The sequence below is a fragment of the Epinephelus fuscoguttatus genome, linkage group LG4 (assembly GCF_011397635.1).
Source record: "Epinephelus fuscoguttatus linkage group LG4, E.fuscoguttatus.final_Chr_v1".
Lineage (NCBI taxonomy): Eukaryota > Metazoa > Chordata > Actinopteri > Perciformes > Serranidae > Epinephelus > Epinephelus fuscoguttatus.
In genome coordinates, this window is record NC_064755.1 from 8598338 (window position 1) to 8611297 (window position 12960).

General features: G+C 44.3%; 2 protein-coding genes, 1 non-coding gene and 1 pseudogene across 3 annotated transcripts; 1 reads left to right on the plus strand and 3 right to left on the minus strand.

Moving 5' to 3' along the window:
* Positions 1–208: 208 nt before the first annotated feature.
* LOC125887967 (histone H2A-like) lies at positions 209–642 on the minus strand. Its single transcript, XM_049575121.1, has one exon. The coding sequence runs from the start codon at positions 640–642 to the stop codon at positions 256–258; it is 387 nt and encodes a 128-aa protein (XP_049431078.1). The 3' UTR covers positions 209–255.
* A 368-nt stretch (positions 643–1010) lies between these two features.
* Positions 1011–1431, plus strand: LOC125887956 (histone H3-like). Its single transcript, XM_049575110.1, has one exon. The coding sequence runs from the start codon at positions 1011–1013 to the stop codon at positions 1419–1421; it is 411 nt and encodes a 136-aa protein (XP_049431067.1). The 3' UTR covers positions 1422–1431.
* A 3107-nt stretch (positions 1432–4538) lies between these two features.
* The window catches only part of LOC125887275 (uncharacterized), a 753166-nt pseudogene continuing 744744 nt past the window's right edge, over positions 4539–12960 (minus strand).
* trnap-agg (transfer RNA proline (anticodon AGG)) lies at positions 11444–11515 on the minus strand. The gene has a single exon. It is a non-coding gene; the product is annotated as a tRNA-Pro (tRNA).

Below are 12960 nucleotides of genomic sequence, written 5' to 3' on the forward strand. Positions count from 1 at the left end.
CTATTATCTGCGCATCATGCCTTTTGAATTCGTTACAAACTTGTGGCGCTCTTAACTCAAATGATACCGATTTTAATTGTCTAAAAGTGTGCTGAACATAGGCTAGATGATACATATTCCCTCTTTTTGCAGTGATTGATCACTGTTACAGAACATCTATAGTGAAAAAGAAACAGCTCTTTCGCGGAGATTGTGTGTGGCTCTTAAAAGAGCCGTTTTGGGGGCCAGTTTCCAGCAGCTAAAGAGTGTCCAGGTTTACTTGGCCTTGCCGGCCTTCTCGGTCTTCTTGGGCAGCAGAACAGCCTGGATGTTGGGCAGCACGCCGCCCTGAGCGATGGTCACTCCGCCCAGCAGCTTGTTGAGCTCCTCGTCGTTGCGGACAGCCAGCTGCAGGTGACGGGGGATGATACGGGTCTTCTTGTTGTCGCGGGCAGCGTTTCCAGCCAACTCCAGGATCTCAGCGGTCAGGTACTCCAGCACAGCCGCCAGGTAGACGGGGGCGCCGGCACCGACACGCTGCGCATAGTTTCCTTTGCGCAGCAGCCTGTGGACACGGCCGACTGGGAACTGGAGCCCAGCACGGGAGGAGCGGGATTTTGCCTTGGCTCTGGCTTTGCCACCGGTTTTTCCGCGACCACTCATTTTTCAGATGCTCTCTAAAGTCGGGACAAAGAGAAGTGTTCCCTCAGCAGCTGAAACCCTCCTCTATATATCCACGGAGCGCGGGCCGGCTCCTGCCAGACCAACCAGAAAAGAGGCTTCAGCAGAGCAGCAGAGGGCGGCCCAGCCTGAATTTTGGCGGACCTTTTGAAAGGATTTTCAGCCAATAAGCAGCGGAGATGTGGGCGGTGGGTCGCTCCTTCAGGCGGTGCTGAGCTCCGTAGGAGCCCCTCACCAATCAGGAGCCGGAGGTCTGAAGCAGCGTCACCACCTCACAGCCGGTCCCACAGTTTAAGAGCAGCGGGTCTTGACATGCTACCATATTGTTCTCCCTCACAGAGAAATAAGTCATGGCAAGAACCAAGCAGACCGCTCGTAAATCCACCGGAGGCAAAGCTCCGAGGAAGCAGCTGGCCACCAAGGCTGCCCGTAAGAGCGCCCCGGCCACCGGCGGCGTGAAGAAGCCTCACCGTTACAGGCCCGGTACCGTGGCTCTGAGAGAGATCCGTCGCTACCAGAAATCCACCGAGCTGCTGATCCGCAAGCTGCCCTTCCAGCGCCTGGTCCGAGAAATCGCTCAGGATTTCAAGACCGACCTGCGCTTCCAGAGCTCCGCTGTCATGGCTCTGCAGGAGTCCAGTGAGGCTTACCTGGTGGGCCTGTTTGAGGACACCAACCTGTGCGCCATCCACGCCAAGAGAGTCACCATCATGCCCAAAGACATCCAGCTGGCCCGTCGCATCCGCGGAGAGAGAGCTTAAACTCGCTGCTGCTGCTGCTGCTGCTCCACAAACCACAACGGCTCTTTTAAGAGCCACCTCACTCCTCACTCAAGAGCTCACTCCTCTGCTCAACACATTTCATCATCAAGGACAACTGGTAAATTTTATTTATTTCAGAGATACTTTAAAGATCCCCAAGGGGAAATTTCAAAGAGGTTAATGGAGTTAGAAGAAACGAAATAACATCTCAGGCCATAACCTAATTTAATAATAGGATAACATACCAAAGCGGAAAATGATATGATAAAGTATTTAGTGATAAACATCGTTTAGTCCATCTCATATGTCCAGTTTATGGACATATGGGGCAATAATAAACCATTAAGTGGTCTCCTCTCCTTAAACTGTCTGCCGCTGCTCCACACACCACAACGGCTCTTTAAAGAGCCGCCTCACCCCTACTCACAACACACATTTCACTATCAAGGTTGATAACAAACCACTAAGTGGTCTCCTCCTATAGCCTGAAGAACCTTTGTCCAAGCTTTTTTGATAGATTAGGGGAGACCGGGGATGGTTGTAACATGGGTTAGTTGTAACACTTTAAATTTATCCAATCAGGAACAAGTTACAAATCATCTGATTCACTCTGCATATGCTCAGTTTAGTCCTTACTCCACATGTGAGGAAGTAGCACCTCGTGGCAAACACAGCTAATTTCAGAGGGAAAAAACTCATTTTGAGGTAAAAAAAAAAAAAGTATTTTTTTCTGCTTCGTTTCTTTTAGTAATAGCATTGCCTCCTTTGTACATAAACTCATCAAACTTAATCATGTTAATTATGTGTTTGTGTAGATATTTTCCATGCAAGTTGTTAGTGATAATGTTTTAGTTGTTGGTCTGTAAGACAAGTGAGTTCATGCCTACAACAGTCTGGGTTAGTTGTAACAATATCAGTATGAGTCAAGAAACAAGACAAATCAACTCATACAAACCAACAACGACCCAGGCTGTCAAAGAAAACATCAGGAAAGAAAAAACAGAAAATGCATAACATTGTGCTACAGGACACAGATTCCTCAGATGATGATGACACTTTTTGCATTGTGTGCATGGAATACTTCAACTTTAACAACAACTTTAACTTCAACAATACTTTTGGGTTCAGTGTACATCCTGTAGTCTGTGGGCCCACGAAGCCTGCACTTCAGGAGGGCCATACATTTGTCACCACTGTGACTCCGATGATGACAGTGACTAAAATACTTGCCGCGCGCGCACACACACATACACACACACACACACACACACGTTCACCTGTTGATTCTGTTGCATATTTGTGCATTTTGTTCAGTTTTATAGCTGTGTATAAATGCTAGCATAAGACACACAGAGAGACAGATGTTCAAGTTTTGAAGCAGGAGCACATTTGCAGAATTTGTTTAGTTTTAATGTTATGTTCAAATATTGGTGTAACACACACACACACCCACCCACACCCACACCAATTATGTAAGTGTTAAATACAAAGTTTTCAGTACCTTAAAGGGATAGTGCACTCAAAAATGAAAATTCATTTGCTGCGGCTGCAGCACACTTGGATCACTACGGATGAGCAGTATGGAGGTACTCTGTGGATTCAATTTTGTGTTCTTGGACGTTAGTCTGAGGCGCCGTCTACCATAAGGTATGCTAGCCGCTCCACCCGCCGATCTCCGCAAAGGATGTGAGGACTCTAAAACTTCACCAGGGCCTCCGTCGGCATATGGGTGAGTAGATAATGGCTGAATTTTCATTTTTGGGTGCACTATCCCTTTAAGTTCTTGTCATACCCTCTTTTCATAATGTTACATTTCACCCCATGTTCCGTTACAACTAACCCAGACTATGGGGTAGATTGTAACATTTCACTCCTTGTGTTTGAGACTAAACCATGGATTTTCTGTTTGTGTTGCAGAGACAACAACTACACCATTATTAGCTGATACATGTAACTAGTTTGTATCACATTTTGAATGCACTGGCTTAAAAGAAACCCAAGTTACAGACAGAAATGTCAAAAATGTTACAACCATCCCCGGTCTCCCCTAATAATACAATATTGGCTCTCAAGCCTTAAAGATAAGCAAGAAGACACCTGAACCTAAGAAGGTCAAGAAGCCTGCCAAGAAAGCCGCTCCTAAAGCCAAGAAGCCCGCAGCAGCCAAAAAGCCCAAGACAGCGGCAGCTAAGAAGCCAGCAGCCGCCAAGAAGTCTCCCAAGAAGGCCAAGAAACCGGCAAGGCCAAGAAGGCTGCAAAGAGCCCGAAAAAGGCCACCAAGAGCCCCAAGAAGACAATCGAGAAAGTGGCCAAAAAGGTCACTGCAGCCAAGAAACCTGCAGCTAAGAGGCCGTTTACACGTTGCCGGCTATTTTCATAAACGGACATTTCACCGTTCATCTTTTCAAAAAGATCTTCTTTTACACTTACCCGTGTATATATACAGAACAGCATGCCAAACCTGTAGGTGGCAGTGTAACGAGAAGCTCAAACCTTCCATGTATCCATTGCCACCATAGCAACATAGGTCGCACTTTTGACACAGGCGCAAGTTACGGTGCATACTGTGACGTCGGCTGCCTATAAATCCGTTTATCTCCGTTTATCTCCGTTTATCTCAGTTTACATGCAAACGCGCAACCGGAGTTTTCCAAAATCTCCACTCTGGCCGGAGTTTTTAGAAAGACTCGTTTTCAGAGGAGAAATCTCCGTTTGCGTGTAAACGAAGGGCACAAACGAAGGAAGATGTCTCCGTTTATCAAAATCACCGTGTACGTGTAAACGGCCTCTCAGAAAGCTCCTGCAAAGAAAGCTGTCAAGCAACAGAGGCTCTTTTAAGAGCCACCCACACCATCCTTAAAGAGCATTTCCCTTCTACTTTATATTGATTGCAGTTCTGTTAGCAACTTCACCATCTGGTGCAAGTGGAAAGAATAGGGAAACACAAAATCATTTATAACAAGCTATTATTTATTTGTAACTTACAATATAGCTCACAAGATAAGGCATAGCTTGCGTTTCTCCTAACCTTAGAGCTACAGAGTCAATAAAATCCAATATTAGATTATTTCTTTAACCATGTCATGTATGAATGGACTTTGAATGGATGCTGATAGATTTACGCATCGCCTCTCCGGCAGCGTCCAGTTGCAAGCCCTTGCGTAATGCAGCCTGCTACGTTGCGCACACGGCTGCAGAGCGCCGTTCTCAACATTTGTTGGTGCAGTACAGAAATTAATCTCAGTGGTCTACTGACTGTGTGGGGCTGTTCCACAGGCCTGTCTCTCCTTTGGCATGGTTCCCCTGGAGAGCATCTGTGCGCACTCCACCAAAGGAAATTCATCTTCCACGGCTTTGCAGAATGACAATGGAAGGCATTTGCATTGAGGTGTCCTGGTCCTCTCCGTGCTCCTTCATTGGCTTTTATGTGCGGGATTGTCTCCTGTTTCTCCATGACTCACTTTGTACTGAGAGTTATGTCGGTGTGATTAATACTGGGTTATTCGATTGTGCGCTCTCCCTTCTGTCAGGGCATGGAGCGCTGTTCTTTCCCCACACTGCTCCTCCCTCCTCATCTCCGTTTTCTCACAGCAGTGGCCGTTATTGTTTCCGGTGTTCATTCACTTTGCGGAGAACTCCAGGTATTCTGTGCCCTACCACCGCGCGCCATTACGCAGTGGTTGAGCATGGGATGTTTATAATTCATTTTAGTGTTGAAGTAGGTGTGTTTGCGCTTGTGGTACTGGAGAGACCCTGGTATAGCTATGATACATGTCCTGCTTCGTCCCTATCCCGCCTGCTATAACCTTAAAATCACGCAATGCGAGATAAATGCATACCGTAACTCCAGATTCTAGGTATTAGATAAATACATAAAGTAGAAGCTGAAGGAAAAGCGGTTTATCCCGCCATGGGCCCGAAATGTACCTCAGGGCTTACACTCTGTCCTATCGCACACCATTAATTTATAAAAAGGAGGTTGTGAGAAGTACACTTCAGTCAAGGCTTTAGTCATCTCCGGGCTCTTGAAAATATTCATACAGAATGAAGTGAGCAAGATTTGGCGTGGATTGGGGAAGAAACAATCAGAAAAAGATTTTAAATGCTAGCTGACAATCGAGACGGAAAATATACTCTTCATATTAATAAATGGGTGGCCCTTAAAAGGACCTTTGATTTTCAGTAATACATAGTCAATGTTTAACCTCCGAAGCCGTACAGAGTGCGGCCCTGCCTCTTGAGAGCATACACCACATCCATGGCGGTCACAGTCTTCCTCTTGGCGTGCTCGGTATAGGTGACGGCATCACGGATGACATTCTCCAGGAACACCTTCAGCACACCGCGGGTCTCCTCGTAGATCAGACCGGAGATACGCTTCACGCCACCACGGCGAGCCAGACGGCGGATAGCGGGTTTGGTGATTCCCTGGATGTTATCACGGAGAACTTTGCGGTGACGCTTGGCGCCTCCTTTCCCGAGTCCTTTTCCTCCCTTGCCTCTTCCGCTCATTTTCACTGCTCAGATTCTTCTGCACAATAACGTTCACTGCTGAAGTCACACGGAGTTAAATACTGTCTGAGGACGTAATTGAAAGCAGAGGCGGGCCCGTTCTTCTTCTTTCGATTGTCATGACAGTTGATCATTAACTCTTTAGCGCCAACTACTGAACAACGGCATTTATCAGAAGGTCTTGGGGCTGAAACCGTTCAGGACAGCCGTCCTCTTCAGTATCGGTTTCTCAATGCGGAGTGGAAAGGGGAAAATGGAGGAAAGGGTTAAGTGCACACACACACACACACACACACACACACACACACACACACACACACACACACACACACACATTTGGGTATTCTGTAACACATTTTGATAGCAATGTTTTGGACGACCTGAAGTTTCTTTAATTGTGCTCCTCCAATGTTACACCAGGCAGGCACTGCGTATTCAAACAGACGCCGAATGTAGGATTGATATACGCATATGGCGGTCTCTGGATTTGCTCCTCCTTGTTTTCTGCAGAGCACTTTCAGGTGTTTGAGTCTGTGTCTTGCCTCTCTGAATCCTGCCTGGTGGACCCCCAAAACTCCCAGAGCATCAAAATGTTATTGAAGTCTGTCAGCCAGCACTCTCTCCAGTAGTTTGCCCAGAGTGCTCAGGAGGCTAATCGGTCTGTAGTTGGCTGCCAGGTGAGGGTCTTTGTTTGGTTTGGGGATCATTGATACCAGTGCTGATTTCCAGGGCTTAGGAAGTAACCAGCTTGGAGGCAAAGAGTAAAGAGGTCTGCAAGTTTAGCCAGGGATTCTATTGATGATTCTTTAATGAGTTAGTTGTCCCCTCCATCTTCACCGGGAGCTTTTACTTTAAGTTTTCTAAAGTGTTGGTGAAGCTCTATTATTGTGACAGCTTTTATTAGAGGGTTGTTGGTGTCTATATTTGTTATTGGTAGATGGATAGGCAGAATAACCTGTCGCTCTTCAATTTCCTTCCACTCTGGATCAAATAGAGGGTCATCTGGACATGAATGGATATTTTGCAGGTGCTCTTTAAAAACACTAGCCTTTTCTTTGTCTTCCTCTATCACCTGGCCGTTATGCCTTAATACTGAAAGTTGTGAATTATTTTTCTTTCCATTTAGTTGATGAATTTTCTGCCAGAATGTTTTGGGATTCAGGTCGTTATTTAGGTCTGTATAAAATTTATCCCATGTTCTTTCTCGCTCCCTCCTGATTTCTCTTCGTATTTGTGTTTGTATTTGGTTGACTCTTTGTTTAATCTCTGGGGATCTTGTTTTCATAAATTCTCTTCTTAGTTTTCTTTTTACTTTTACAAGGTGCATCAGAGAAGGTGGGAGATTCTTTGGGCCCTTTGGATCTCCTTTAAGGCCTATTAAACTTTCCCTCTCTGAGAGGAGAATTTGTCCCAGCAAAAGAGCTTGTTGGTCGATAGTGGAGGGCTCTGGGTCGCAGGGAGGAAGATGGACTCACTGGTTGGTGGTTGAAAGTCAGTGAAAGTGAAAACATTTGTACTCAGTGAAGTACTTCATTGTTATTGTGTGTGTGTGTGTGTGTGTGTGTGTGTGTGTGTATGTGTGTGTGAGTGTGTGTGTAGATAGATAGGTGTGTTTTCTTGACAGTTCAATAATGTATTAATTGTCTTGTCTTATTTGACTGTTGGGGGATGACCTGCAATGTACCACTAAATGACATTCTCTCTCTTATATGTGAAGCTGAATTTATCGATGAAAAAAAAAAAAAGAATTAAATTTTCTACAATAAAATGATTTTTTAATGTTTAGCTTCTTCCTGGTTGTTTCTGCTCTGACAGTGCTGGAACCTGCTTTTTGTGGCTGGTGGGTGTCACAATATGACACCAAAACTGAATGACTGGTGAAAAAACAAACAAAGGGTGAAAACAGAGTGATAAACAAACTGTAATGAGCATTATTAAGGATTATTGGCTGAAGACTTTATTCTTCATCATTTCTGAAATCAGGTGTGTTTACTCACCTCAGTAATATAGTGTATGTTAAACTGATATTTTGACGTAGCTGTTTGTTGGAGGTTCTCTGGAAGCAGGTGAGCTCCTTCTGTAGTGCAGCAGGATGCTCTGTGATTGGCTGCAGCTGTGTTTCAGCTCTCCCAGGTGAGAGCAGGTAAGTGTAGGTGAGAGGACTCTTGTGCAGTCTCTGTCTGAGGTGCTGAATTGACACACTGGCAGAGATGCTGACTCTGTCCTGTGTGCTGAATCATGGTGGAGCAGCCATGAGGCTGCATCCTGACTAAGAGCACCTTTATCCACAGGTCACACCGACAACAACAACTTATTAATCTTTGTAAAGCTGCACAGTCAGTAAACAAACCCACATGTCACTATGACTCTATGATTTCATCTGTCCATTATCTTGGCACAGTCCTCAGCATGTGTGAGACTAACTTGCAGCTGCAAAATCTAATATCATAAAACGTGTGTAAATAGTTTGTTAATGTGTTATAAAGAACATACAGCGTTACCTGAGTTATCAATTAATCCAAGAAAAGTTTATACTCTTTCATTATCAATAATAAAAGTCTCTCTGAAAACAAAGTATATTTTATCTTTAATTACAGCTTATCTCAGTTATTCAAGCTCTTTATACATCTACTTCTCAGTTATATAATAACTAAACCCAAATGTGAGTTGAATGCAAGACTTTCCCTTGTAACAGAGTAATACTACACTGTAGTATTTACAGTTTTACTTGAGTAAAAGATCTGTCTACTTTTTTTCACCGCTAGTCAATACCAACAACTTTCTTATTGTAACTAAACTCTGAACTATTAACCTATAAATAAGACCATGGGCATCATGAACTCGTTTGTGAGCGACATCTTTGAGCGCATCGCCGGTGAGGCCTCCCGTCTGGCTCACTACAACAAGCGCTCCACCATCACTTCCAGGGAGATCCAGACCGCCGTCCGCCTGCTGCTGCCCGGTGAGCTGGCCAAGCACGCCGTGTCTGAGGGCACCAAGGCCGTCACCAAGTACACCAGCTCCAAGTAAACCTGTTGACATATAACCAACAACACAAAGGCTCTTCTAAGAGCCACCCACTTTATCTGAAGAGTTTTTCCTGTTGTCTTCAAAGTTTCAGTTATTATAGAAAATTACAGTAGACTAAGTGTGAACAGTGAACACCATTTCTAACTAAAGATGTTGTGTAGCACATCATTTTATATTTAGCAATTTGATGTTTTTATAATCATTGCTAATAACATGTTATACTGTGTGTGTGTGTGTGTGTGTGTGTGTGTGTATTATATGTTAGAATTTACCAGCATCAACATCCAGAAGAACAGCAGCTCTCAACTGTGACACTACAGATAGCTGGTTCCTGATAAATGAGAGCACTTGTACTTTGAGTCTGTTTTATAGCCTAATATCTCAATAATTATGTGTCTCCTGCTGACATCTGCTGTACATCTTTACAACACAATATTTCTGGAGAATCTTTAGCACTGATACAAACTACGGCTCAGCTTTGGAAGTGGTTAGTTACCCTGACATTCACATCTATAGATCAAAAACCATTCAGTGCTCTCAGATATATGAGATACAGATAACTTACTCTGAACATACATTTACTATAGGTTAGGAGGTTATGACTGTAACTATACTGAGAAAAACTCAGGGCAGCGTGCTGCCCAACATCCAGGCTGTTCTGCTGCCCAAGAAGACGGAGAAGGCCGGCAAGGCCAAGTAAATCTGGACACTCTTTGGCTGCTGGACACCAGCCCCAATAAGGCTCTTCTAAGAGCCACACACTAACTCCAAAAGAGCTGTTTCCTTTTCATCACTGATGATATGAAGTATCAAAGTACGTAATGTCCAAAGCTCCTCCTGTGTTTGCAAGCATGACAGATGTAACTAAAGCTTGTACAATAATAATAATAATAATAATAATAATAATAATAATAATAATAACTTAGATTGAGTTGCCCTGCAGCATGGTCCAGTCTCTGTATAAAGAAATATTATTTCCTTTGTCAGTGAGAGTAAATTCCACTCTTGTGTTTTAAATGTTGCTGGTAGAGTTACTCTGTGATTAACATTGGACTCAAAGAGTGTGCATGTAAGTTACTGTATCATGTAACATGCTGACATTATAAAAAAATATCTAATGTGTAGGCTATGACTACAAGACAACAGAAAAGCAGGAAGATAATAAACTCTACTGAGCTCACAGCTCTGTGTGTAGGCGTATTGATATTTACTGCAGTGAGGTTTTATCAGTCAGAGAGTTTTAGGAAACTGAATAAATGCTGATCAACATTCAACCCTGCAGCTGCTTAATTTTCGTCTCTAGATGCCGGTGAAGCGTGCTCCCTGATGACGTCACCTTTGGAAAGCCCCAAAATCTCCATGGATGAAGGGACCTCCCGCCGGGTGCGGTGGCGCGCGCCTGTAATCCAAGTTACCGGGAGGCTGAGGCTGGAGGATCGTTTGAGCTCAGGAGCTCTGAGCTGCAGCGGACTGTGTTGATCGGGTGTCCGCACTAAGTTCCGTATCGATATGGTGCTCCTGGGGGAGCCCGGGACCACCAGGTCGTCTAAGGAGGGGTCAACCGGCCCAGGTCGGAGACGGAGCAGGTCAAAGCCCCCGTGCCGCTCAGTAGTGGGATCGCGCCTGTGAACAGACGCTGCAGTGCAGCCTGGGTAATACAGCGGGACACAGTCTTTTTATACTCTTCTATACACACACGCTCAACAACAACAATGTCTGCACATGTTACAGCAGCTTCATCACTGCTTCTTCATTTTATTCTTCCCATCAAAACCCTCACAAACCACCTGTTTCTTTGTCCTACAGCGCCTCCACCTGGAGGAGAGGAGCAATGACCATGAATCACACCAGTCGGTGCAGCACCACAGACAGACTACAGTCAACTAACTGTGTGTTTATTTCACTTATTCAGTGAACATGATGGAGAAGAGAGAAGTTCCTCCAGGAATGATAATCAGACACAACATCAGAGCTGCAAACATTTAAATACTGTCTGTCATTTCTATCTTGTTGTAATCAGCAGCGGTCCTCGCACATTTAGTGCCCTGTAGGCCAGGTCCCTGTGATATTCTCATATCACATTTACATATCAATATGTAAATAAGACGTGTTCACTGTCACGCTGAAACTATGAGATAGTAGCAAGTGTCCCAATTGCTTTCTGAAAGATGCTTGATTGTGATTGGTCAGAGTGTAACCTTTTCATACCATGTCACACAGACGCAGTGTGTATGAAGACTGCCTTCCTGCAGAAACATTCAGCCCTTATGTCACCAGCATCTTGATAAATGCTTGAAGTTACAGCACGTTATCATCCGGAATGATTTTAACATATTGTGCTAAACAAGACACACCCCACCCCCTCATTTGCTGCAGCTCCACAGCCGAAATACTTGTACTTTCCCTCATTGCCACGAGATTAAGTAGTTGATCTGCAACAGTATTTGGTCATTAATGCCAGGACCCAAGGTTTAAAATGTGGGCTCGTCCGGGATTTGAACCCGGGACCTCTCGCACCCTAAGCGAGAATCATACCCCTAGACCAACGAGCCATGCTTTCCATGGGAAAAATGAGGTTTCACAGGTTCCAGCCCTGTCATTTCCACATGTGCAGTTAAACTCCACATTGCTGATGTGGCAGCTTGAAGACCCATTCCAATCTGGCCAAACAGCGCCCTCTGCTGCACAACATTTTACATTCCATTCAGCACCTGTCCTCTGAACTCTTTACAGTATTCTCCTGTGGAGCTCCGCCTCGTCATCTGTAACATTATTTTGGGTAGCTTTTCATAAAGGTTTGGGGTTTGCTGTATGATGTATTTGTAGCTACAGCACATTTTCTTAGTGGTTTTCTCCAGGCTCTGGTGGACTTTACAGACTTCCAGATCAACTTGCTACCAGGAGCTGATTGAGGGACATGCCAATAATTCCACCTATAAGAGCTATGTATCACAGATGCATAAGTCTCCACCACACTCAACACCCACTCCTGCTCTTCTTAAAGCTCAATACAGTCCATCAGTCTCTGCCATCACCAGATCAGACATTTCAGGTCACAAGAATAAGCATAAAATAGATTCCTTAATATTTGAGGTATTTGTGGATTTGTGGGATTTTGAACTGTGTTTTGTCATCAAACACTTTTTTTTATTTAGCATTTTTACTGCGGTTTGCCACAGCTTTCTGTTCTTATTAGTTTCAGTGAAGAATGGTAAAAGTGGTCAAGAAGATCTTTCTGTGGATGAGACTGTTTCCAGTATAGCAGAAGCTGTAGTGACTAATGTGGTGTCATCCACCACGCAAAAGTGAGCATGCTCAATGATGATCATATTTCACTTATTCAGTGAACATGATGGAGAAGAGAGAAGTTCCTCCAGGAATGATAATCAGACACAACATCAGAGCTGCAAACATTTAATACAGTCTGTTACTTTCTTGTCTCTTGTTGTTATGTTGTTAGTGTGTGTGTCTAATATCAGCTTTTAAACTGCTTTGTTATTTTCCTTCATTCATCAGGAGCTCTCCTCCAATTTAAAGTTGAACCATTTACCTGCTGGAAAACAGTTGCAGAGCGTCCACACCAACATGGATTTGAAACAAGACAATAGACTTTTTCACAGTGGAGATTCTCATGAGAATAATACAATGAATGTTGGCTCTCTGTCACACTGTCATGGTTTACTGTGACCCATGAATACACATATCCTCCCATCGTCTGACCTCTCTGCATGTTTATGTAGCTATTTTACAGTCAGTGCTATGTACCTGCTGCCTCCAAGTTCCCATCAGGTTGGCAGAGCACACAGCAGACTACACATGGTAGCTTCGTACTTTCCCTCACACCAGAAACCAGTCAGGACTCCTGGATACCTACAAACATTATGTGCTTTCATTATATTACTGTTGACATTATGTGTTGCCTAGGTTAAGGATCAGAGGGGTTGCATTCAACACTTCAGTGCCCTCATGCCCAACACTGTTGATGTACTGCGGTAAG

What these genes read in the sequence shown, in the direction of transcription:
- LOC125887967 (XM_049575121.1), bottom strand. Translation starts at nt 642, where the DNA reads ATGAGTGGTCGCGGAAAAACCGGTGGCAAAGCCAGAGCCAAGGCAAAA.
- LOC125887956 (XM_049575110.1), top strand. Translation starts at nt 1,011, where the DNA reads ATGGCAAGAACCAAGCAGACCGCTCGTAAATCCACCGGAGGCAAAGCT.